Source organism: Oncorhynchus clarkii, chromosome 21, assembly GCF_045791955.1.
Source record: "Oncorhynchus clarkii lewisi isolate Uvic-CL-2024 chromosome 21, UVic_Ocla_1.0, whole genome shotgun sequence".
In the NCBI taxonomy this organism is placed as follows: Eukaryota; Metazoa; Chordata; class Actinopteri; order Salmoniformes; family Salmonidae; genus Oncorhynchus; species Oncorhynchus clarkii.
The window spans coordinates 11,259,955-11,287,205 of NC_092167.1; the positions used below are offsets into that span (position 1 = coordinate 11,259,955).

General features: G+C 44.1%; 1 protein-coding gene across 1 annotated transcript; it reads right to left on the minus strand.

The window, feature by feature from the left end:
- Positions 1 to 314: 314 nt before the first annotated feature.
- Positions 315 to 27,040, minus strand: LOC139379309 (synaptotagmin-10-like). The gene is made up of 7 exons (XM_071122111.1): positions 26,854 to 27,040; positions 24,660 to 25,065; positions 16,675 to 17,236; positions 5,936 to 6,056; positions 2,289 to 2,460; positions 1,239 to 1,368; positions 315 to 386 (listed from the first exon to the last, which is right to left on the minus strand). The coding sequence occupies exons 1-7, from the start codon at positions 27,038 to 27,040 to the stop codon at positions 315 to 317; spliced, it is 1,650 nt and encodes a 549-aa protein (XP_070978212.1).
- Positions 27,041 to 27,251: the final 211 nt, after the last annotated feature.

A 27,251-nucleotide genomic window follows, 5' to 3' on the forward strand; every position in this document is an offset into this window, starting at 1 on the left:
TGTACGCCTATGTAGATCTTCCATTAAAAATCTGCCGTTTCCAGCTACAATAGTCATTTACAACATTAACAATGTCTACACTGTATTTCTGATCAATTTGATGTTATTTTAATGGACAAAAAATGTGCTTTTCTTTAAAAACAAGAACATTTCTAAGTGACCCCAAACTTGAATGGTAGTGTATAATGCTGTCATCTGGATGAGTCGGACATTGGCACTGGACATTTCTGTATTTAAGTGATAGATTTGTGGTTACTACAGCTGTACACATCTACTTAATCTGCTATCAGATCATATGGTTCTATTCGCATTTCCTATGGAGTTTGTGGAGGTTTGGGGGAAGGACAGGAACCCTGGCTCTCAAAGCTTGTCGCTCTTCCTGGCCACTGTGGACAAAACAGACAATTAGCAAGGGTTAGTTCAACAAGAGTTGGCTAGGTCTCCAAGGATGCTATTGGTTTGGGTTTTAATATCCATTTTCTAAAGTACCTGGATTGAAGAAAGCATTAACAATAGATTTTTATCCTACAGGTATTTTAGATTTAGAGGAACGCCATGTTATAGGTCGAGTATTCCTCCAATTCTTGTTTCTTTGTTCAAGCTAAATAGAATGACAAGGCTCTTTTGAATGCACAACCCCAAGGTGAAGTCTTTCCCCTACGCAACCGATGGGTCTAAATTCAACTACTCGTCTGTCAATAAGGATTTCTCCAGAAAATAAAGATTGGAATGATTCATGCATTTTTCAAGGATATCGTCTTGTGTTCATAGACTGTTTATAGATTGTGCTATTAAAACTTCCATTCTTTACTACTCCTGAAGAGCAAGGAAAAGGGATGGCCCACCACTATAATATGTGGTCCCCGGTTATGGGAACACAACGTAAATAATTAATCTAGTGCCCCCATCCAACCATCCTGGGTGGATATCAAGGCACCAACTCTCCAATTATTTTAAATGCTTTAGTTCAAACTAGCCCTTAAGTTTCTAGAATCAAATTGGTCTTTGTTCTAGTACAGACAACATCCTTGCGTCTTTGTCATGCTGCACTATTACACATTTCTGTTGAAATTGACAGGGTTATTTCCACAAGCTCTATGATTGGCTGCAAAACCTCTGGCTTTATCTGCTCTCTCAGAAAACCAGAGTGATGCAGCGAAGCATTGTGGGAGCTCTGGAAAGTCCTGCAATTGACTTGCACCTCTTACTTTGAAGGAAAAAAACGAACAGTCCTCTACCTCTCCCAGGGCATGCCAGTGCGTAATGGGCTTGCGTGGGTAGGCCAGCATCTCGTTCCAGTGGTACCTCCCCAGGCCCTCAGCATCTGGCCCCGTCCGACACACACCTATCACCTCGTTGTGGCCCACCCTGTGGACATTACACACACACACACAGACAATATCTTGAGTGCACAAAAAATATATGACACCTAAAAGCTGAGTGCTAGTTTGATGAAATAATTCTAAACCTAGGTTTGGTAATTACAGTGAATTATGTGGCTCCTGAGCATTCTAGTAAGTGGTCATGATTATATTGTCTAGCGACGCTTGCAGGATTTGAGTGAAAAGTTCTGTTGATGAAGTTCAAGTTCAACTCAAAGTTAGAACCTTACTCCTTCCTCCTTTGATGCAAATGTTTAAAAAAATGCTCTTGTTTGTTGACTATACACACTGAGTATACCAAACATTAAGAAAACCTTCATATTGAGTCGCAACCCCCCTCGTTTGCACTCAGAACAGCCTCAATTCGTCAGGGCATGGACTCGACAAGGTGTCAAAAGCGTTCCACAGGCATGCTGGCCCATGTTCACTTCAATGTTTCTCACAGTTGTATCAAGTTGGCTGGATGTCCTTTGGGTGGTGGACCATTTTTGATACACACATGAAACTGTTGAGTGTGACAAACCCAGCAGCATTGCAGTTCTTAACACAAACCGGTGCGCCTGGCACCTACTACCATACCCTGTTCAAATGCACTTAAATATTTTGTCTTGCCCATTCAGCCTCTGAATGGCACACATACACAATCCATGTCTCAATTGTCTCAAGGCTTAAAAATCCTTCTTTAACATGTCTCCTCCCCTTCATCTACACTGATTGAAGTGGATTTAACAAGTGACATCAATAAGATATCATATATTTCACCTGGATTCACCTGATCAGTCTATGTGATGGAAAGACCAGGTGGTGTTAATGTTTTATATACTCAGTGTACGTGTGTACTGTACAAGCATGCTTATGACCACCACGTGTTGAATTGTGGGTGTTGCGTTGTATGGTTTCACTCACCGGTCATAGTCCATCACCATGATGGACAGGCTGACCTGTTCCACGTTCTCTGGGGGGATGTCAAAGATGATGGCCTCGTTGTACACAGGGTTCAGTGTGCTTTTCTTGGTGGTAGTTTTCCGCTTCTTCAGCCTCCGTCCATCACAGAGCAGGGAAACCTTTACATAGGGATCTGTGTGCCACAAATAGCATCTCCATGAAGTCAGTCGTGTAGATTGCAGGTAATGGCAACCAGTGGGGTGTATTCATGGTTTCCAAGGGAAGCCAGGCTTCCCCAAATATTTGACCAATAAATTATATATATATATATATATATATATATATATATATTGTAACGACCATGGGTTTGTAAGCGCGGAAATCAACCCTGCCGTACGAGCATGCTTTTGCGGCACAGTCGATAGCGCGCCGGACCTCGGGCTAGGAGGTCGAGGGTTCGAGACCTGCTCCCTGCCTGTTTCATTACAATATATATATACACTGCTCAAAAAAATAAAGGGAACACTAAAATAACACATCCTAGATCTGAATGAATGAAATATTCTTATTAAATACTTTTTTCTTTACATAGTTGAATATGCTGACAACAAAATCATCACTGGAAATCAAATTTATCAACCCATGGAGGTCTGGATTTGGAGTCACACTCAAAATTAAAGTGGAAAACCACACTACAGGCTGATCCAACTTTAATATAATGTCCTTAAAACAAGTCAAAATGAGGCTCAGTAGTGTGTGTGGCCTCCACGTGCCTGTATGACCTCCCTACAACGCCTGGGCCTGCTCCTGATGAGGTGGCAGATGGTCTCCTGAGGGATCTCCTCCCAGACCTGGACTAAAGCATTCGCCAACTCCTGGACAGTATGTGGTGCAACGTGGCGTTGGTGGATGGAGCGAGACATGATGTCCCAGATGTGCTCAATTGGATTCAGGTCTGGGGAACGGGCGGGCCAGTCCATAGCATCAATGCCTTCCTCTTGCAGGAACTGCTGACACACTCCAGCCACATGAGGTCTAGCATCGTCTTGCATTAGGAGGAACCCAGGGCCAACCGTCTGAGGATCTCATCTCGGTACCTAATGGCAGTCAGGCTACCTCTGGCGAGCACATGGAGGGCTGTGCGGCCCCCCAAAGAAATGCCACCCCACACCATGACTGACCCACCGCCAAACCGGTCATGCTGGAGGATGTTGCAGGCAGCAGAACGTTCTCCACGGCGTCTCCAGACTCTGTCACATGTGCTCAGTGTGAACCTGCTTTCATCTGTGAAGAGCACAGGGCGCCAGTGGCGAATGTTCCAATCTTGGTGTTCTCTGGCAAATGCCAAACGTCCTGCACGGTGTTGGGCTGTAAGCACAACCCCCACCTGTGGGCGTCAGGCCCTCATACCACCCTCATGGAGTCTGTTTCTGACCATTTGAGCAGACACATGCACATTTGTGGCCTGCTGGAGGTCATTTTGCAGGGCTCTGGCAGTGCTCCCTCCTGCTCCTCCTTGCACAAACAAAGGCGGAGGTAGCAGTCCTGCTGCTGGGTTGTTGCCCTCCTACGGCCTCCTCCACGTCTCCTGATGTACTGGCCTGTCTCCTGGTAGCGCCTCCATGCTCTGGACACTACGCTGACAGACACAGCAAACCTTATTGCCACAGCTCGCATTGATGTGCCATCCTGGATGAGCTGCACTACCTGAGCCATTTGTGTGGGTTGTAGACTCCGTCTCATGCTACCACTAGAGTGAAAGCACTGCCAGCATTCAAAAGTGACCAAAACATCAGCCAGGAAGCATAGGAACTGAGAAGTGGTCTGTGGTCACCACCTGCAGAACCACTCCTTTATTGGGGGTGTCTTGCTAATTGCCTATAATTTCCACCTGTTGTCTATTCCATTTGCACAACAGCATGTGAAATTTATTGTCAATCAGTGTTGCTTCCTAAGTAGACAGTTTGATTTCACAGAAGTGTGATAGACTTGGAGTTACATTGTGTTGTTTAAGTGTTCTCTTTATTTTTTTGAGCAGTGTATATACATTTTTTCTTCTTCCGTCTCTCTCTCTCTGTGTTTTCATATTTTTCTGTCAATTCGCAAGTGGCTGAATCTCACTGGAGAAATCATCCGAGATAGGAAAACAGCACCTCTCTGTCTCAGTATGTGTAGCCCATGTTTCTGATGCTCTCTGGACCAAAAGACTATAACATGTTGGGGAGATGGGGATTTGGACTCTGTACAGGCCACTGATTATGAAGGCGATTTTGATCTAACTATAAATGAGTATGTTGTGCCACTAACCTGATACTATTGAAGTTCAATATGTAGCCTAGTAGGCTCCGGTTAACTAGCTAGCTAACTTAGCTGGTTCATTGCTGCCAATGCTAGGACGTTAGGCTAGCAAACATTTTAGCTAGGTAGCCTATGACAACAAAAATTAAAAGTGTACTTTATGACAGATCCATAGACCATTTTGCCAACATGAAAGAGAGGAGGATGGCATTGAAGTTAGGGTTGCATATTTTATTTATTTATTTAAAAAAAAAAAAAAATTTTACCCCTTTTTCTCCCCAATTTCGTAGTATCCAATTGTTGTAGTAGCTACTATCTTGTCTCATCGCTACAACTCCCGTACGGGCTTGGGAGAGACGAAGGTTGAAAGTCATGCGTCCTCCGATACACAACCAACCAAGCCGCTGCTTCTTTAACACAGCGCACATCCTACCCGGAAGCCAGCCGCACCAATGCGCCGGAGGAAACACCGTGCACCTGGCAACCTTGGCTAGCGTACACTGCACCCAGCCCGCCACAGGAGTCGCTGGTGCGCGATGAGACAAGGACACCCCTACCGACCAAGCCCTCCCTAACCCGGGCGACGCTAGGCCAATTGTGCGTCGCCCCACGGACCTCCCGGTCGCAGCCGGTTACGACAGAGCCTGGGCGCGAACCCAGGACTCTGATGGCACAGCTGGCGCTGCAGTACAGCGCCCTTAACCACTGCGCCACCCGGGAGGCCCGGGTTGCATATTTTCACTGTATTTTTCAAATGTTCCATCTTGAGAATAAATGTTCCATCCTTCGGGGGTAAATCTCGGTAACTGGGTTCCTGCCAATCAACCCTAATTGGCGTTCAACTAGTCTACAAGTAGGGTGAGTCAAAATGTTTTGTTTAACTTGCGCGCACATGCACGTACAGACACACAGACAGAAATACATACCATGGACTGCCATGGTGGTTTCTTTAAGTTTGTTTTCAGTATATTAAACTAAGCATATATAGCCTTGTTGCTTGGATGATGTTTCAGTTGAAATGGTGCTGGAATATCGGAGGCAGTGCTCCTGTTGTCTTTGTGCTGACTTGCAGTAACTCTGTGGTTCTAAATCAGTAGTTGTTTCTTAACTGTCGAAAACATTAAATTGCTTGATCAAGCTGTAGGTGATAACTGTTTGTTACATGCAATATTTGCTTTGTGGACTTCACCGGACAGATGTTGCTCTCCGGTTTTATGACGACACTTAACATATGTGTAGTTAAATGTTTTCCGCCACTGCTTGCTCCTTTAGAGCTTTACATTCATCCCTCATTGTTATTCAGAGAACCATCGTGTTTTACAGCCCAGCCTAAATGGCTGCGAGTTTTGTATTGTTGTTGTGGTTGTTACCTGAGGAGCCAGTGATGTCCATGGCTTTGAGGTTCCGGCACTTGATGACGGTCAGGGTCATCCGTCCTGCTGTGGGCAGGTAGCATAGAGAGTACATGATCTCCCCCAGATCCACACTCTCCTGGAGAAAGACAAGGGGAACACTGCATCAAGGAAAGGGCACTGTTGCTGTAGAATAACTCTTTTAGGAAAGCAATTAGCCCAAATTGCTTTAGACAAAGTATGAACACCCAGAGGTGTCCTCAACTGAGAGAGAACATACAGATTTTCTTACAATGGGTAATTCATCACGAAACTAGAACAATTCTAATTTGTAAGCATTACCAGCAGAGTGAATGTGTATTCAAAATGGTCGCCCTTGGCTAGTGGTTTTGCAGGACGTACAAAAATATGAGTAAAATGAGGACTGTGATTGGTCCCATTCTATGTTTTAAAGCGCTACCACTTCTAAATATTCTACTGTGCTAATTTTAATTTGGGAGTACCAGTGCGCCTAGAAAAAAATCTGCCAGATAATAATTGTTGTAATGATTAGGCTTCGTTGTTCCACTGTTTCCGAGTGCCCTAGATATTTGTGACCGTGTTCATTGAACCATTACTACAGTGAAAACAGTTTGTCTAGCCCAAACCATTCAAATGTTTTGACCCATATTACCGGCGCTACATTCAATGATCTGGCATGCGTCGGCAACACCTGAGCACATGAAAGGGCCCCATGTTGTGGGCCATTCTTAAACTACTCACGGGCTGTAAACACCTTGCTCAGTCATGTTACCTCATTATAGCTAGCTAGCTAACAACCTGATACAAATGTCAAATATGTCAACAATTCTTCCTTCAAAGGACCAATTCTATGGATTACATTTAGTGAAAATCCCCAAAGTAATGGTATTTTTTGGTTCTAGTGTCGTGAGGAATCACATCAAAGTTTATTTGTCACGTGCGCCGAATACAACAGGTTACACCTTACAGTGAAGTGCTTACTTACAGGCTCTAACCAATGGTGCGAAAAAAAGTTGTCTGTGTAGTTAAGTAAAGAAATAACAGTAAAAAGACATTTGAAAAAAAGAGTAGCAAGGCTATATACAGACATCTGTTAGTCAGGCTTATTGAGGTAGTATGTACATGTAGGTATGGTTAAAGTGACTATGCATATGATGAACAGAGAGTAGCAGAAGTGTAAAAAGAGGGGTTGGCGGGTGGTTAGCCAATGTGCGGGAGGACTGGTTGGTCGGGCCAATTTAGGTAGTATGTACATGAATGTAAAGTTAAAGTGACTATGCATATAAGATAAACAGAGAGTAGCAGCAGCGTAAAAGAGGCATTGGGGGGGGCACACAATGCAAATAGTGCGGGTAACCATTTGGTTACCTGTTCAGGAGTCTTATGGCTTGGAGGTAAAAACTGTTGAGAATCCTTTTTGTCCTAGACTTGGCATTCCGGTACCGCTTGCCATGCAGTAGCAGAGAGAGCAGTCTGTGGCTGGGTCCTTGACAATTTTTAGGGCCTTCCTCTGACACCGCCTGGTGTAGAGGTCCTGGATGGTAAGCAGCTTTGCCCCAGTGATGTACTGGGCCGGACGCACTACCCTCTGAAGTGCCTTGCATTCGGAGGCAGAGCAATTGCCGTACCAGGCAGTGATGCAACCGGTCAGGATGCTCTCGATGTTGCAGCTGTAGAACCTTTTGAGGATCTCAGGACCCATGCCAAATCTTTTTAGTTTCCTGAGGGGGAATAGGCTTTGTCGTGCCCTCTTCACAACTGTCTTGGTGTGTTTGGACCTATCTAGTTTTTTGTTGATGTGGACACGAAGGAATTTGAAGCTCTCAACCTGCTCCACTACAGCCCCTTCGATGAGAATGGGGACGTGCTCGGTGCTCCTTTTCCTGTAGTCCACAATCATCTCCTTAGTCTTGGTTACGCTGAGGGATAGGTTGTTATTCTGGCACCACCCGGCCAGGTCTCTGACCTCCTCCCTATAGGCTGTCTCGTCGTTGTCGGTGATCAGGCCTACCACTGTTGTGTCGTCAGCAAACTTAATGATGGTGTTGGAGTCGTGCCTGGCCATGCAGTCGTGTGTGAACAGGGAGTACAGGAGGGGACTGAGCACACACCCATGGGGAGCTCCAGTGTTGAAGATCAGTGTGGCAGACGTGTTGCTACCTACCCTCACCGCCTGGGGGCAGCCTGTCAGGAAGTCCAGGATCCAGTTGCAGAGGGAGGTGTTTAGTCCCAGGTTCCTTAGCTTGGTGATGAGCTTTGAGGGTACTATGGTGTTGAACGCTGAGCTGTAGTCAATGAACAGCATTCTCACATAGTTGTTCATTTTGTCCAGGTGGGAAAGGACAGTGTGGAGTGCAATAGAGATTGCATCATCTGTGGATCTGTTTGGGCGGAATGCAAATTGGAGTGGGTCTAGGGTTTATGGGATAATGGTGATGATGTGAGCCATTACCAGCCTTTCAAAGCACTTCATGGCTACGGACGTGAGTGCTACGGGTCTGTAGTCATTTAGGCAGGTTGCCTTTGTGTTCCTGGGCACAGGGACTATGGTGGTCTGCTTGAAGCATGTTGGTGTTACAGACTCAATCAGGGACATGTTGCCAGTTGGTCAGCACATGCCCGGAGCACACGTCCTGGTAATCCGTCTGGCCCCGCAGCCTTGTGTATGTTGACCTGTTTAAAGGTCTTACTCACGTCGGCTACGGAGAGCATGATCACACAGTCGTCTGGACTGTGTGATCATAGTTTAAAGTGGCTAGTGATACATGTATTACACAAAGATGGCAAGATGCAGTAGATGATATAGAGTACAGTATATACAGTGCCTTGCGAAAGTATTCGGCCCCCTTGAACTTTTGCCACATTTCAGGCTTCAAACATAAAGATATAAAACTGTCTTTTTTTGTGAAGAATCAACAACAAGTGGGACACAATCATGAAGTGGAACGACCTTTATTAGATATTTCAAACTTTTTTAACAAATCAAAAACTGAAAAATTGGGCGTGCAAAATTATTCAGCCCCTTTTCTTTCAGTGCAGCAAACTCTCTCCAGAAGTTCAGTGAGGATCTCTGAATGATCCAATGTTGACCTAAATGACTAATGATGATAAATCCAATCCACCTGTGTGTAATCAAGTCTCCGTATAAATGCACCTGCACTGTGATAGTCTCAGAGGTCCGTTAAAAGCGCAGAGAGCATCATGAAGAACAAGGAACACACCAGGCAGGTCCGAGATACTGTTGTGAAGAAGTTTAAAGCCGGATTTGGATACAAAAAGATTTCCCAAGCTTTAAACATCCCAAGGAGCACTGTGCAAGCGATAATATTGAAATGGAAGGAGTATCAGACCAAAGCAAATCTACCAAGACCTGGCCGTCCCTCTAAACTTTCAGCTCATACAAGGAGAAGACTGATCAGAGATGCAGCCAAGAGGCCCATGATCACTCTGGATGAACTGCAGAGATCTAAAGCTGAGGTGGGAGACTCTGTCCATAGGACAACAATCAGTCGTATATTGCACAAATCTGGCCTTTATGGAAGAGTGGCAAGAAGAAAGCCATTTCTTAAAGATATCCATAAAAAGTGTTGTTTAAAGTTTGCCACAAGCCACCTGGGAGACACACCAAACATGTGGAAGAAGGTGCTCTGGTCAGATGAAACCAAAATTGAACCTTTTGGCAACAATGCAAAACGTTATGTTTGGCGTAAAAGCAACACAGCTGAACACACCATCCCCACTGTCAAACATGGTGGTGGCAGCATCATGGTTTGGGCCTGCTTTTCTTCAGCAGGGACAGGGAAGATGGTTAAAATTGATGGGAAGATGGATGGAGCCAAATACAGGACCATTCTGGAAGAAAACCTGATGGAGTCTGCAAAAGACCTGAGACTGGGACAGAGATTTGTCTTCCAACAAGACAATGATCCAAAACATAAAGCAAAATCTACAATGGAATGGTTCAAAAATAAACATATCCAGGTGTTAGAATGGCCAAGTCAAAGTCCAGACCTGAATCCAATCGAGAATCTGTGGAAAGAACTGAAAACTGCTGTTCACAAATGCTCTCCATCCAACCTCACTGAGCTCGAGCTGTTTTGCAAGGAGGAATGGGAAAAAATGTCAGTCTCTCGATGTGCAAAACTGATAGAGACATACCCCAAGCGACTTACAGCTGTAATCGCAGCAAAAGGTGGCGCTACAAAGTATTAACTTAAGGGGGCTGAATAATTTTGCACGCCCAATTTTTCAGTTTTTGATTTGTTAAAAAAGTTTGAAATATCCAATAAATGTCGTTCCACTTCATGATTGTGTCCCACTTGTTGTTGATTCTTCACAAAAAAAGACAGTTTTATATCTTTATGTTTGAAGCCTGAAATGTGGCAAAAGGTCGCAAAGTTCAAGGGGGCCGAATACTTTCGCAAGGCACTGTATATATACAGTGGGGCAAAAAAGTATTTAGTCAGCCACTAATTGTGCAAGTTCTCCCACTTAAAAAGATGAGAGGGGCCTGTAATTTTCATCATAGGTACACTTCAACTATGACAGACAAAATGAGAAAAAAAGAAAATCACATTGTAGGATTTTTAATGAATTTATTTGCAAATTATGGTGGAAAATAAGTATTTGGTCAATAACAAAAGTTTATCTCAATACTTTGTTATATACCCTTTGTTGGCAATGACAGAGGTCAAACGTTTTCTGTAAGTCTTCACAAGGTTTTCACACACTGTTGCTGGTATTTTGGCCCATTCCTCCATGCAGACCTCCTCTAGAGCAGTGATGTTTTGGGGCTGTTCTTGGGGAACACGGACTTTCAACTCCCTCCAAAGATTTTCTATGGGGTTGAGATCTGGAGACTGGCTAGGCCACTCCAGGACCTTGAAATGCTTCTTACGAAGCCACTCCTTCGTTGCCCGGGCGGTGTGTTTGGGATCATTGTCATGCTGAAAGACCCAGCCATGTTTCATCTTCAATGCCCTTGCTGATGGAAGGAGGTTTTAACTCAAAATCTCACGATACATGGCCCCATTCATTCTTTTCTTTACACGGATCAGTCGTCCTGGTCCCTTTGCAGAAAAACAGCCCCAAAGCATGATGTTTCCACCCCCATGCTTCACAGTAGGTATGGTGTTCTTTGGTTGCAACTCAGCATTCTTGTCAGACGGGCCTGGACATGTACTGGCTTAAGCAGGGGGACATGTCTGGCACTGCAGGATTTGAGTCCCTGGTGGCGTAGTGTGTTACTGATGGTAGGCTTTGTTACTTTGGTCCCAGCTCTCTACAGGTCATTCACTAGGTCCCCCCGTGTGGTTCACCACAGGGTGAGATCTTGCGTGGAACCCCAGATCGAGGGAGATTATCAGTGGTCTTGTATGTCTTCCATTTCCTAATAATTGCTCCCACTGTTGATTTCTTCAAACCAAGCTGCTTACCTATTGCAGATTCAGTCTTCCCAGCCTGGTGCAGGTCTACAATTTTGTTTCTGGTGTCCTTTGACAGCTCTTTGGTCTTGGCCATAGTGGAGTTTGGAGTGTGACTGTTTGAGGTTGTGGACAGGTGTCTTTTATACTGATAACAAGTTCAAACAGGTGCCATTAATACAGGTAACGAGTGGAGGACAGAGGAGCCTCTTAAAGAAGTTACAGGTCTGTGAGAGCCAGAAATCTTGCTTGTTTGTAGGTGACCAAATACTTATTTTCCACCATAATTTGCAAATAAATTCATAAAAAATCCTACAATGTGATTTTCTAGATTTTTTTTCTCATTTTGTCTGTCATATTTGAAGTGTACCTATGATGAAAATTACAGGCCTCTCTCATATTTTTAAGTGGGAGAACTTGCACAATTGGTGGCTGACTAAATACTTTTTTGCCCCACTGTACATATGAGATGAGTAAACACAGTATGTAAACATTATATTAAGTGGCATTGTTTAAAGCGGCTAGTGATAGATTTTTTACATCAATTTCCATTATTAAAGTGAGCTGGAGTTGAGTCAGTATGTTGGCAGCAGCCACTCAATGTTAGTGGTGGCTGTTTAACAGTCTGATGGCCTTGAGATAGAAGCTGTTTTTCAGTCTCTCGGACCCTGCTTTAATGCACCTGTACTGACCTCGCCTTCTGGATGATAGCGGTGTGAACAGGCAGTGGCTCGGGTGGTTGTTGTCCTTGATGATGTTTATGGCCTTCCTGTGACATCGGGTGGTGTAGGCGTCCTGGAGGGCAGGTAGTTTGCCCCCGGTGATGCGTTGTGCAGACCTCACTACCCTCTGGAGAGCCTTACGGTTGTGGGCGGAGCAGTTGCCGTACCAGGCGGTGATACAGCCTGACAGGATGCTCTCGATTGTGCATCTGTAAAAGTTTGAGTGCTTTTGGTGACAAGCCAATTTTCTTCAGCCTCCTGAGGTTGAAGAGGCGCTGCTGCGCCTTCTTCACAACGCTGTCTGCGTGGGTGGACCAATTCAGTTTGTCCGTGATGTGTACGCCGAGGAACTTAACTTACTACCCTCTCCACTACTGTCCCGTTGATGTGGATAGGGGGGTGCTCCCTCTGCTGTTTCCTGAAGTCCATGATCATCTCCTTTGTTTTGTTGACGTTGAGTGTGAGGTTATTTTCCTGACACCACACTCCGAGGGCCCTCACCTCCTCCCTATAGGCCGCCTTTTCGTTGTAGGTAATCAAGCCTACCACTGGAGTGTCGTCCGCAAACTTGATGATTGAGTTGGAGGCGTGCATGGTCACGCAGTCGTGGGTGAACAGGGAGTACAGGAAAGGGCTCAGAACGCACCCTTGTGGGGCCCCAGTGTTGAGGATCAGCGGGGTGGAGATGTTGTTACCTACCCTCACCACCTGGGGGCGGCCCGTCAGGAAGTCCAGTACCCAGTTGCACAGGGCGGGGTCGAGACCCAGGGTCTCGAGCTTGATGACGAGTTTGGAGGGTACTATGGTGTTAAATGCTGAGCTGTAGTCGATGAACAGCATTCTCACATAGGTATTCCTCTTGTCCAGATGGGTTAGGGCAGTGTGCAGTGTGGTTGCGATTGCGTCGTCTGTGGACCTATTGAGGCAGTAAGCAAATTGGAGTGGGTCTAGGGTGTCAGGTAGGGTGGAGGTGATATGGTTGACTAGTCTCTCAAAGCACTTCATGATGACGGAAGTGGTAGTCATTTAGCTCAGTTACCTTAGCTTTCTTGGGAACAGGAACAATGGTGGCCCTCTTGAAGCATGTGGGAACAGCAGACTGGGATAAGGACTGATTGAATATGTCCGTAAACACACCAGCCAGCTGGTCTGCGCATGCTCTGAGGACGCGACTGGGGATGCCATCTGGGCCGGCAGCCTTGCGAGGGTTAACACGTTTAAATGTTTTACTCACTTCGGCTGCAGTGAAGGAGAGTCCGCAGGTTTTGGTAGCGGGCCGTGTCAGTGGCACTGTATTGTCCTCAAAGCGAGCAAATAAATTATTTAGTCTGTCTGGGAGCAAGACATCTTGGTCTGCGACGGGGCTGGTTTTCTCTTTGTAATCCGTGATTGACTGTAGACCCTGCCACATACCTCTTGTGTCTGAGCCGTTGAATTGAAACTCTACTTTGTCTCTATACTGACGCTTAGGTTGTTTGATTGCCTTGCGGAGGGAATAACTACACTGTTTTTATTCGGTCATGTTTCCGGTCACCTTGCCCAGGTTAAAGCAGTGGTTCGCGCTTTCAGTTTCCCACGAATGCTGCCATCAATCCACGGTTTCTGGTTTGGGAATGTTTTAATAGTTGCTGTGGGTACAACATTGTCTAGTTTGTTGTCCAATGATTGCACGTTGGCGAGTAATATTGACGGTAACGGCAGCTTTCCTAGTTGCCTTCTGCGGGTCCGGACGAGGCATCCACCTCAATACAATGTGTTTATGGATCAGTTTAGACTGGAGCACTACTGTAGTCTGAGCAAAGAGCCTCAGATGGTCTGACTTGAAAGAGAAGAACATTACTTGATGTACTGACGTGGTGTGCTTGTACTGATACCGAATCAGAGTCAATAAAAAGTCCCCTAAGGTGGCACTCCAGAGATAAGATTTGATTGGCCAACCAGTGAACACAGGAGGACTGACTGGGAGGCATCTCACTAGTGCACAGATGTGTGTTTACATACACTCTTACAAAAAAGGGTTCCAAAAGGGTTCTTTGGCTGTCCCCATAGGACAACCCTTATTGGTTCCTGGTTGAACCCTATTTGGTTCTAGGTAAAACTATTTTGGGTTCCATGTAAAACTCTCCGGGGAAAGGGTTCTACATATAACCCAGTAGGGTTTGACCTGGAACAAAAAGGGTTCTACCTGGTACCAAAAAAGGTTCTTCAAAGGGTTTATCCTATGGGGACAGCCAAATAACTGTTTTAGGTTCTAGATAGAAAAAAAGGTGCTAAGACTGTAGTTAGTGCTAAGACTGCAGAATGTCACCATATAAAAATAGACTTAATAAGGGTGGCATAAGAGTTGCTCTCCATGGACAGAATCCTTACTTGAGATATGTTTGCGCAAAGTCTTCCAGTGTCATCAATGTATTGACATGCAGGAGTTTCACAATAACAATGGTACATGTGAAACAGAGGATGTCTTCCCAGTCCTAGAAGCTCTCACATACAGGCAATAGGACTTCCCAAACCCAGCTCCTCTGGCCATTCAGCAGATGTTCTGCACATCATAACAGAGCGTCAATACCCCCCCAGCCCTCCATCCATTGTGTGTTCCAAAGCACCACCCCCACCCACCTAACCATTGTGGGGTCCAACTGCCTTTGTGTCCCCTACTGTCAATCTCAGCATGGACACCCACACAAACAGCTGTAAGGCGGGAAAAACTCAACGTCTCATCAAACCGTGACCCTCATAGGCAGGTCACAGGTTGTTTTAGGCATTGACACCCCTCTCATTTCCCCTGCCATGTTTCTACCCATGCTATTGACACAAAAGGTCACATGTATAAAAAGACATCAATCTAGCCCAGGGAAATGAGGTTCTGAAATACAATACATACTAATCTTCAGCTGAATGTAATGTCATTTGTTGTGGCAAATTACTTTCTTGCAATTTTGCTTCCACATTAAATTGAAAATTGCTTGAAGTGTAAATACAGAGGGTTTTTCGAATTAGGCTAACCTCTGAATTTCTTGTGTTTTTTTCTGTTCATATGTAGTTGCATACTTATTTTTTTGAGAATTCAAGGAAGGAGGCAACACAAAGTACACAGTACGTTGGTACACCAGAGCACATGATAGAGGTCTGTAACATCAGGAAAACAAGTTACTCAAGAATAATCAGTTCATTGTTTTTCAGACAGTGATGAGTAAAGTCACCGTGAATGATCATCGCTGAAATATATTTCATAAAGGATGACACTTTTAAAAGGACTCTCATTAATCTAAATTAAAAATGGTGGAATGAAACACTGTCAAAATAAAATGTATGGCAATTCCCCTCTGGACGGCAATTCAGGCAATTTAATTGCCTAGAGACAGTATCAACAAAATAAATGCAGGAAGGTGAGAGAAAATTATCCCAAGATGGACATAAATAACAACCGAATACCAGACAAAAGATATGTCTAACAATCAACAACAATGTTGGGAGACAAAATAGATCCTTGAATATTTACAATAATTGCTTAATTTTTCTTCTATCCTGTCGGCAATCTTAAAAGAAGTCTCACATTATATTCAATAGCCGAGTTCAATTGTAGCTCTCATGTTCAACACTATCAACAACAGTCAAAGTAGCAGTGAACTTGATGATGTCTGTATGGATGCTCAAGCTTTTGAACGTGTAATTTCCTCACAGCACACAGTAAACATTATGTAACACAAACACTATAAACTTCCTGGAGACAAACTACACGTTGAAGTAAACACCATGACTGTTGACATGGGCTAACTGCATTAATGCCCAGCCTGTCCCCCTCCAATGGCTAAGAACCCAGTCTTTAAACCCACCTAAACCTGCCTTTCAAGTTGATCCACTCTTGTTCTGTTTTCCACAGTACACCGTTCAGAGATCAACTGATTAATTAACCATGAATCCATCTCCATCACCATTAGACACAATAAATACCACCCAAACATTAACATTCATAAACAGAAGCTGTTGAGTAAACAAACTGTGATAACGCTACCGAGGAGTAAGAAGTGTGTGGGCTCAGATAAAACTGCACTATCATACCCAAGTATGTCAGTGAATTGATAAAGGTGAGGAACAAAGGAGAATTGTGCCCATGGCTATATTTAGGTCTACAGTGTGTACTTCAGTTTCCGGAGGTGTTGTGTGGGTGCTTGGATTCTAAATTCACTGCTCCTGGCAATGGGGTTATACAACACATACAACTTACCAGTCATGTAATACAGTGCGGATGATTCCAGGACTTAAAACCTCATCCAATCAAATAATTCACAGAGACTTGAAAATGGAGAGATCATTGTCAAGTGTTTCCCTAAATAAGTCAGACCATGTGCAGTGCACGACCCCATCAGAAATGATGCAAATGTTAACTATGGCAGACTGACCACAGCTCCACCCTGAAATCTACTCCACTATCATTGAGTCATTTTTGAGTCATTTAGCGGGTGCTTTTATCTAGAGCGACTAACAGTTACGACTTACAGTTCCGATCACTGATCCAATGATCTCCACACATACTGATATCCTCCATGTACTACACCTATCTCAACTAGCTGAGGCCCAGCCCACTCACCGTGGTCGCAGCGTGAATGTCCTTCCACACCACTGCCTCCCTCGAGAGGTCGGAGAGCTCGAAGAGGTTGTCCACCACCACCTCGCCGATCATGTCGTGGCTGGTGAAGCGGTCAAAGTCGTAGACACTGAAGTGCAGTTTGCGGTTGCACAGCTGGTCGTACTCCACGGGGAAGCAGAAGGCCTCGTCGAACGTGGGGTTGAGCGTCTTGCGGTGGACCCGCGTCTGGAACTTCTTCTGTCTCTCTGGCAGCAGGTAGATCTTGACGTAAGGGTCGGAGGTGCCAGTGAAGTCCTTGGCCGGCAGTTCCAGGGCCTTGAGGATCGTGACCACCAGCGCCTGTTCCTCGTAGTCGTAGAGCAGGGAGAAGCTCAGCTTACCGCACGTCTCCACCGGCTCCTGGGTCCCGTCCTCGGAGTCTACAGACTTCTGCTTGTAGAGCTCGGGCTTGATGCGGCCGATGCTTACGGTGGACGACTGGCGGATGGGGATCGTGTCCATGCTGAAGTCCACACTCGTCACGTTCATCTGGCGAGGCAGATGGCGGCGGAATGAATTGTGCCTGTTGAAAAAGGACATCAGTCATCTATGGTTCCTGGTACCTTTCAAATCGGCAGGTTTCCATTGACCCAGGGTTATTAGACAAAAGCAATGTTGCAACAAAAACAACAACATTGAGACGTGTAATGGAAACAACAGCTATGGAAATGTACTAAAGATCGGCAACATTTTTATCTGTTTGACAGGGTGGATTTTTCTTAACTTTATTGCGACAAATGATAATGGCAACTGTGTGTTTTGAATAAATGAAGGTATGTGCGGCACGTGACGTCATCACAGAACTTTAAAACTCCACTCCACATTTCATTGTAAATGCATACTGCTGGCGAAATCTACCTTCATATATTCAAATGTTTCTTTGCAAGGACAAGGATTGTTCTGACTTTCAAGAATTCCTGAATTGCGTTGCCTTGTTTTTCTGGTTGGCTGGATGGAAGTATCACCATCCAATTATCTACATGAGTGCAAATTTCACCATGGCATGGACTTTGGCGATACATTGGCAAATGAGAATACGGCAAATATTAGTAATGTCTTGCATTCTATTCATGCTTGCTTTTGCGGGCTACCTGAGACATGAAACAGATAGGTGGGATGGCATACAAGCTGTCGCCAATTTTCCTAAATGGATCATTTGAACACTTCAACCACTTCATTTTTATTCGCCATTCTGGCGAATGTCATTAAGTCCAGCTTTTTTATAAACACAAAACATTTAAATGGAAACGCACCGTAGCAGGCAATTGTCTCCTCTATTTTCTATGCAAACTTTCTAAATGTAGACAAAAAAAATCTAAGGAAACAGTTAAAGGAAACACAGCTAGTGTTTCAGGAGAGAGAAGTTATTAAATCTTACTCTTATTGAAATGTTGGAAACCAACAGCATCCATAAGACAAAAGATGCATGGTTGTGTGTGCGGCTGCAATTATTTTTTCATGTTGATGATACTAGTTTACTATTCTTCAGAAGTGTTTTTACAATTCCTTGTTTCTTCTTGTAGTTCTAGCATTACTGTTGATAGGAAAATGTTTGTTGTACATTTTTTGAAATACTTTAACGTTGTTAAGCTATTCTCTCAGCATTAACGAGAAAGATGTTACCGGCTTTGGGTTTAAAGTGATGGGAGTTACTATGATTGAACTCTTACGGAGCTACGTGACTGAGTGAGTTTTTCACAGGACTTCTTTTGGAAAATAACATTACCTGAGATACCTTGAGCCCAGGTCCATCTACTGATAATGACTTACATACTTTTGAGCAAACCACTGCTCTGTACTTCTCTTGGTTGTCACCTAGCAACTGATAATCCCCCCCCCCCTACTGACGCCAATAAGAAGATCACATTAATCCGACACGGTTAGTATTGGTACAAATTATACAAATCTGGGAAACACAACACATATGGGATATGAAAAAAAACAGCACGTTATATTCAAACCTCATATGAAGACGTGCTTGCATGTTCTAACACATTTTCTGGGACATAATAAGACACAATGTTCTTTGTGAAGGATACTTTGGGAGTCCTATTATTTCAGACAAGGGACATCAATTTACAACCTCCCATGATTCCTACAGCATTCAGCGAACGGCATCCAAGAGGATGAATAGTATACACTGGAAGAGTTGATAATGGAGGAGGCTGGCGGATTTCATCCACATTTGCCCACATATTCCTCCCTGTTGTGTCAGCCCTGACCCAGAATCAGTTTTTGCAGGCCTGCCATCCCAACTCCAGTAAAGACATTCTCTCTTTCTCTACCTCTCCCTACATATACTTCTTCTCCAGAGCCACATTCATTATTTTCTTCCATAAGATAACCAATTTTATATCCTCCACTTTCTCAATCTTACAGGATCAGGGATGGGCTCTCAGTCTCAATACTCACATTGAACCTGTGTGGCTCAGTTGGTAGAGCATGGTGCTTGCAATGACAGGGTTGTGGGTTTGATTCCCAGGGGGGACTAGTATGAGGAAAAAGTACAAGAATGTATCCATTCACTACTTTAAGTTGCTCTGGATAAGACAGTTAAGAACACATTCTTATTTACAATGAAGGCCTACCCCAGCCAAACCCTAACCTGGACAACGCCCTATAGGACTCCCAATCATGGCCAGTTGTGATACAGCCTGGAATCGAACCAGGGTCTGTAGTGACGCCTCTAGTGCTGAGATTGAGTGCCTGAGACCGCTGCACCACTCGGGAGCCCCCCAAAATATGGTACTTCTCGCATGTCTCAGAGATCTCTGTTTCCGCTCGTAAAAAAGGAACCAATGAAAATGTAAAAATCTTCATCTCTAGGGAAGAATGTTGTACAGTAATAAAACAGCATGACAAATCTCTAATCTCATACCACCTGGCGCTGTGCATGGATGTAACATATGATGATGTGATGTACTGATATATACTGTTCTGTAGCATTTCATCAGAGATGATTGGTGGAGGTATGTCTGAAAATCACAATTAGAGTAGACTAGTACATTCTGTACAAGACTCTCTCTCTCTCTGACTTTGCCCTTGCCTTTGTTTAGAGTGTGTCTGCACAATGCATGAGCAGTGAATACTGATGTAGCTGTTGGAGAGGATCGATGTTAACAGAATGTATCTGTTGCTCTTCTCCATGGTAATCACCCGCTCTGCAAGTCACATGGTTGCAAATCCTCATAGTTTTGCCCTGAAGGCCAGAGTGACACCAAGCGTCTCATCCCACCTCGTCTCGCATGAATACGTTATCCACGTCTCCTAAAATGGATGCTTCATGCAGTGTATCATCATCTAATTATTCCTAATTACTTGGGTGTACTATAGATGCAGTCCTTACTTGTGTTGTGATTATGATGATTTGTATTGAAAATGTGTGCTTCAGATTCAGCCGAACTGATACATATATATTTAGATATTCGTAGCCCTTTCCTGCAGTCAAATTTCATAATTAATAAACATTATTAAAAAAAAACTGCTGAAAATCTGGTGTTTCTATGTCAAACAGTTTTGTTATATTTCAGTCTTCAACAATGTGTATATATTAAGTGTAATATTGGGATGCAAACTCCAAATTGTATACATTTCAACTCTATATCTGATATGGTACAGTTGTCTTTTTTTAAGCCTATAACCATGTGTGTGAGGTGTACACTTTTGTTTCAAAGTAGATTTGTATAAGACTACCAAAAAACACTGTGTCCCCGATTTAGCCCACTGCAGTAAAATGTTTTTAAGTGTCTTACTCAGAGCACTGGGAAACATACTTTCAAGAGATATAAACAGTAACATGATGATAGACCTGCCATCAACTCTACTGATCATACTTTTCAATCATATACAGTGCCTTGCAAAAGTATTCATCCCCCTTGGCGTTTTTCCTATTTTGTTGCATTACAACCTGTAATTTAAGTCGATTTTTATTTGGATTTCATGTAATGGACATACACAAAATAGTACACATTTTTTAAGTGAAATAAAAAAATTACTTGTTTCAAAAAATTATAAAAAACTGAAAAGTGGTATGTGCATATGTATTCACCCCCTTTGCTATGAAGCCCCAAAATAAGATCTGGTGCAACCAATTACCTTCAGAAGTCACATAATTAGTTAAATAAAGTCCACCTGTGTGCAATCTGTCACATGATCTGTCACATGACCTCTATATATACACCTGTTCTGAAAGGCCCCAGAATCTGCAACACAACTGGAAAGAATATGGCACTACAACAAACCTGCCAAGAGAGTGCCACCCAGCAAAACTCACGGACCAAGCAAGGAGGGCATTAATCAGAGAGGCAACAAAGAGACCAAAGATAACCCTGAAGGAGCTGCAAAGCACCACAGAGGAGATTGGAGTATCTGTCCAAAGGACCACTTTAAGCCGTACACTCCACAGAGCTGGGCTTTATGGAAGAGTGGCCAGAAAAAAGCAATTGCTTAAAAAGAAAATAAGCAAACACGTTTGGTGTTCGCCTAAAGGCATGTGGGAGGCTCCCCAAACATATATAAGGAACACTGGTCAGATGAGAATAAAATGTAGCTTTTTGGCCATCAAGGAAATTGCTATGTCTGGCACAAACCCAACACCTATCATCACCGTGAGAACACCATCCCCACAGTGAAGCATGGTGGTGGCAGCATCATGCTGTGGGGATGTTTTTCATCAGCAGGGACTGGGAAACTGGTCAGATTTGAAGGAATGATGGATGGCGCTAAATACAGGGAAATTCTTGAGGGAAACCTGTTTCAGTCTTCCAGAGATTTGAGACTGGGATGGCGGTTCACCTTCCAGCAGGACAATGGCCCTAAGCATACTGCTAAAGAAACACTCGAGTGGTTTAAGGGGAAACATTTAAATGTATTGGAATGGCCTAGCCAAAGCCCTGACCTGAATCCAATCGAGAATCTGTTGTATGACTTAAAGATTGCTGTACAACAGCGGAACTCATCCATCTTGAAGGAGCAGTTTTGCCTTGAAAAATGGGCAAAAATCCAAGTGGCTAGATGTGCCAAGCTTACAGAGACATACCCCAAGAGACTTGCAGCTGTAATTTCTGCAAAAGGTGGCTCTACAAAGTATTGACTTTGGGTGGGTGAATAGTTATGCACGCTCAAGTTTTCAGTTTTTTTGTGTTATTTCTTGTTTGCTTCACAATAAAAAAATATGTTGCATCTTCAAAGTGGTAGGCATGCTGTGTACATCAAATGATTCCATTTCCACAAAAAATACATTTTAATTCCAGGTTGTAAGGCAACAAAATGGGAAAAATGCCAATGGGGGTGAATACTTTCGCATGGCACTGTACAACAAGTCCTCCCCTTCTTTGAATCTTTCCTTATGTTATTTTTTTCCCCTAGATGAAAAGATTGCAAAAACATTGAGGGAGATTCAATCCTAAAAGTGATGAGACACTACAGTGGGGCAAAAAAGTATATAGTCAGCCACCAATTGTGCATGTTCTCCAAATTAAAAAGATGAGAGTGGCCTGTAATTTTCATCATAGGTACACTTCAACTATGACAGACAAAATTAGAAAAAAAAAAATCGAGAAAATCACATTGTAGGATTTTTAATGAATTTATTTGCAAATTATGGTGGAAAATAAGTATTTGGTCACTTACAAACAAGCAAGATTTCTGGCTCTCACAGACCGACCTGTAACTTATTCTTTAAGAGGCTCCTCTGTCCTCCACTCGTTACCTGTATTAATGGCACCTGTTTGAACTTGTTATCAGTATAAAAGACACCTGTCCACAACCTCAAACAGTCTCACTCCAAACTCCACTATGGCCAAGACCAAAGAGCTGTCAAAGGACACCAGAAACAAAATTGTAGACCTGCACCAGGCTGGGAAGACTGAATCTGCAATAGGTAAGCAGCTTGGTTTGAAGAAATCAACAGTGGGAGCAATTATTAGGAAATGGAAGACATACAAGACCACTGATAATCTCCCTCGATCTGGGGTTCCACGCAAGATCTCACCCCGTGGGGTCAAAATAATCACAAGAACGGTGAGCAAAAATCCCAGAACCACACGGGGGGACCTAGTGAATGACCCGCAGAGAGCTGGGACCAAAGTAACAAAGCCTACCATCAGTAACACACTACGCCGCCAGGGACTCAAATCCTGCAGTGCCAGACGTGTCCATTCCCGTCTGAAGTTTGCTAGAGAGCATTTGGATGATCCAGAAGAAGATTGGGAGAATGTCATATGGTCAGATGAAACCAAAATATAAGTTTTTGGTAAAAACTCAACTCGTTGTGTTTGGAGGACAAAGAATGCTGAGTTGCAACCAAAGAACACCATACCTACTGTGAAGCATGGGGGTGGAAACATCATGCTTTGTGGCTGTTTTTCTGCAAAGGGACCAGGACGACTGATCCGTGTAAAGGAAAGAATGAATGGGGCCATGTATCGTAAGAATTTGAGTGAAAACCTTCCATCAGCAAGGGCATTGAAGATGAAACGTGGCTGGGTCTTTCAGCATGACAATGATCCCAAACACACCGCCCGGGCAACGAAGGAGTGGCTTCGTAACAAGCATTTGGCTAGGCCACTCCAGGACCTTGAGTCTCCAGATCTCAACCCCATAGAAAATCTTTGGAGGGAGTTGAAAGTCCGTGTTGCCCAGCAACAGCCCCAAAACATCACTGCTCTAGAGGAGATCTGCATGGAGGAATGGGCCAAAATACCAGCAACAGTGTGTGAAAACCTTGTGAAGACTTACAGAAAACGTTTGACCTTTGTCATTGCCAACAAAGGGTATATAACAAAGTATTGAGAAAAACTTTTGTTATTGACCAAATACTTATTTTCCACCATAATTTGCAAATAAATTCATTAAAAATCCTACAATGTGATTTTCTGGATTTTTTTTCTAATTTTGTCTGTCATAGTTGAAGTGTACCTATGATGAAAATTACAGGCCTCTCTCATCTTTTTAAGTGTCAGAACTTGCACAATTGGTGGCTGACTAAATACTTTTTTGCCCCACTGTATTTAATTAGCTCTGTCTGCCCCCTTCGTCAGTGTGTAATTCATGAAAAGTGCCAGGCTCGATAAATTGCATCAACGTTCCTAATGACAAACTAAAGCAAGTGTCAATAATGGCTTCCTGCAGGAGATGGAGTGCAGCTGCTCAGTTAGTCTCAGTAGGACGAGTGCCTCGCAGCACGTCAGTTCTCAACCTGTGGCGGCGCTAATTACAGACGCGCTCGTTTAAACACAGTCCCCGAAAACAAAGAGACGAGGAGCTGATTGTTTCATTACCGGGGTCGCTTACCGCTGTTGCCATGGCAACGTGACTCACGCCCGCCCAACACAAGACGTGGCCTGGGGTGATTACAGGGTTTTTGTGTGTGTGAGGAGCAAGGGGGCGTGCTATCGCCCCGTTGATGAGCACCATGGGAGAACTGGACGCTACTGAGCGTCCAGTTCGCACGTGTTGTGCCATTTTAAGGTAATTCGTCACAAATTCTCCTGAACTGTCTTGACATTTGTCATGGCTATACTTGATGTGTACAGACAAAGTGTCATCATTTGCCACTTTATGCCACCTGTCACTTGCTTGAAAGCATCATGTACATAACCTTCACTCACAGGAGGTTGGTGGCACCTTAATTGGGGAGGACGGGTTTGTGGTAATGGCTGGAGCGGGATAAGTGGAATGGTATCAAATATATCAAACAAATGGTTTCCATGTGTTTGATGCCATTACATTTGCTCAGTTCCAGCCATTATTATGAGCCGTCCTCCCCTGAGCAGCCTCCACTGCCTTCACTATAGGTGTGCACAGCTCTGTGCATACATATGACACAACATAACACATAAATCCTTGGACCCAGTGCAACCAAAAATGTACACCAACAGAATGTTAAGACCTAGAGACAGGAAAGTGACAGAGACACTACTCTGGGAGAAGTCCAATAATGTTACCTGGAGGACGAGGTGGGGTCGGTGGTCTGCCTCTGAATCTTGGCCTGCTGGCCCAGCCTCTCCCTGAGAGCCGTCTGCACCTCAGCAGGGATGTCTGGGGATGTCTGGCTGATCTTCATGGCCGCCTCTAGCAGCTTCACAGAGCTGCAACGCCCGTTCACCTTCACCACTGGCACAGGCTTCATCTCCTCCTCCATTGGTGCCACCTTGTGGAGGGGTGTGACGGGCAGGGGGGCTGGCAGAGGGGCCTCAGGGAGCCCGACACGGGGGCCATTGTCGACGTGGGACGAGAGGGCCTTGCTCCTCCAGATGGGCCAGCACAGCTTCCAAAAGACAAAGAGAGAGACTACCAACAGGGCGAGTCCACAGAAACCCACGACAACAGCAAGGAGACTGATAGAGATGTCTACGAGCGACCACAGAGATCAACAGTGACAGAGGGAGAGAGAGGACGGGCAAGCGATGGACGGAGCGTGACAGACAAACATGGAAGAGAAAAAAGAGAAGAGAGAAAGCAAGCTGTAAAAGAGGAGGCTGCAAATGCCCTCGTTTGGTAAAGATCAGAGGAAGTTAGAAAGTCATACAGCGTCATTGCAAGACATTCACATGGACAGGAAAGATCTCTTCATGGCCATATTTGATCAAGTTGACAAATCAACTTTCAGAAACCACAATCCCTTCTTCTGCAACTATATATATAATGGTTCAAGGCTTTATGCACAAACCAAGATTTACCACAGGCTGTTACAAAATGCATTATGCATTCCATTGTGTGCATGTTACACACTTGTATGGTTTCTTATAAATAAAGTTGGACAGTATACGCCTGTGTGTGGATTGCAATGTGCAGGAGATATGTCCTTTCTCACTGATAGCACTGCATGATGTCATGTTCTTTGCTGTGTTCTGTTTCCGTGTTATTCCCTCTCCTGTTGCTCATTCACTCTCACAAGGACACTTATGCTTTGTGGTGCACCATCTCAAAGCCAAAGCCTACATGAAAACAAGAATCCAGATCTATAGGCAATAATCAGTCCCACTTTATATGAAGTGGCACTAAAACCATGTATTTCTTTTTCAGGCTAATAACTTTAACAGGCATGCTAGACTACTGAGATGTACAGTTCATTTGAATTTGTTTGCAAATGTAAGTGTAGTTATGGAAATTACACAAGCTCTGTAGGCCTAGGCAGTTATCACTTCAAGTAATATAATACATTATGTAACTGTGTTGTAATTATCACGGATTTAACTCCATTTAGTTTAGAAGAGCAACAATCTACTGCAATACATGCAATCTAGCTGATTGATTGATTGACCGAGGAACCAATTGAATGTCCATCTGTTAGGCTTTTACTCAAAATCAGAGACATTATTGCATCAGAAACAACACTGCTACCTCACATCAACCCAGAGGGAATAATGACATGTTACGATATAGCTTATTATTTATGGTAAACTCTACAAAAAAAACATATGTAGAATTTAGAACTGTTTCAACATCTTATCCAAGCCTTATCATAAAATTAAAAGGCTACAACATAACTTTCGCCAAATCAGTGAGAGAGACATTATCAAGCAAATAAAATGGGTTTATTTGACAGAAGGGGATCTATGTTTAGAACACGAACTGGTAGCCAACAGTATGACTAATTTCAGACATGCCGGTCAGTTGGCGCATGGTGGAGTGAATGAAGGCAAGATCACTGAGAACACATCTCCTCTTTCAACAAGCTATCAGTCACACACAATCAGACTATCACACCATCAGATTGCACACGCCAGAACCAAGCACAATGACATGGGAAAACGAGCATACACTGATGCTGCAACAGGTGCAGTCTTTTCCCTTTGCAGACACAGATGTTTCACCTGTTGAGCGTAGCTCAAAGCGACATGAGGACACAGCACAACCTCTCCATGATTATTTAACATTCTAAACATGTTTTCCCCTGTCCTATACTTAGTCGTGCATTTTATATGACTATATTGCAGCGCTTCAAGGGGAAAGTTGAGTAGGCTGAAGTTGAACTTAACACGCATTTTACTGTTCAACTCATCATTCTCACACAACCTTGTGCACCAGGTTGACGCCAGAGAAACCAAACCATGACACAATAGAAGGTTGCAAGCTTTAAGGAGAGGGATAGGAAGAAAACGTTGCTTTTGACCTATTTACCTGCGCTCCCTTTACCTTGTATGTTGCTCTCCAAGGGAAATATAGCCGAGCATTTCTCCCCATCTACATGCCCCGCTAGACAGAGCTCCGTGACGATCTGAAGGGCCCTTTGGCACAAGCTGAAGTTGTCCTCCGTTCGGACACTCATGTCTCTTCTGTTAAGCCATTGCACGCTGGAGGAGCCGGGAGGGCGGTGATTCATTTGGCCACCTTGCGCGCCGCTGAGTGCAGCCTCTCCGCGCCAAAGATCAGAGCGCACGAGGCGTCCACATCCATATCCACTGCGCAATGCCGGGACTGATTTACAGCGCGCTTCTTGTGTTTGAACAAAAGATTCTTCAGCACTTAGTGTCCACCAGCCACTGTCCAATAGGAATGAAGCACCGGTTAAGCAAGACCCTAGTGTTGGAATT

Excerpts from the sequence above, each read along its gene's own strand:
- LOC139379309 (XM_071122111.1), bottom strand. The coding sequence starts at position 27,040 with ATGAATCACCGCCCTCCCGGCTCCTCCAGCGTGCAATGGCTTAACAGA. Across the intron at positions 17,237-24,659 it reads GACCCCACCTCGTCCTCCAG|GCACAATTCATTCCGCCGCC; the intron begins GTAACATTATTG and ends CTTTTTCAACAG. Across the intron at positions 6,057-16,674 it reads ACATTCACGCTGCGACCACG|GAGAGTGTGGATCTGGGGGA; the intron begins GTGAGTGGGCTG and ends GTCTTTCTCCAG.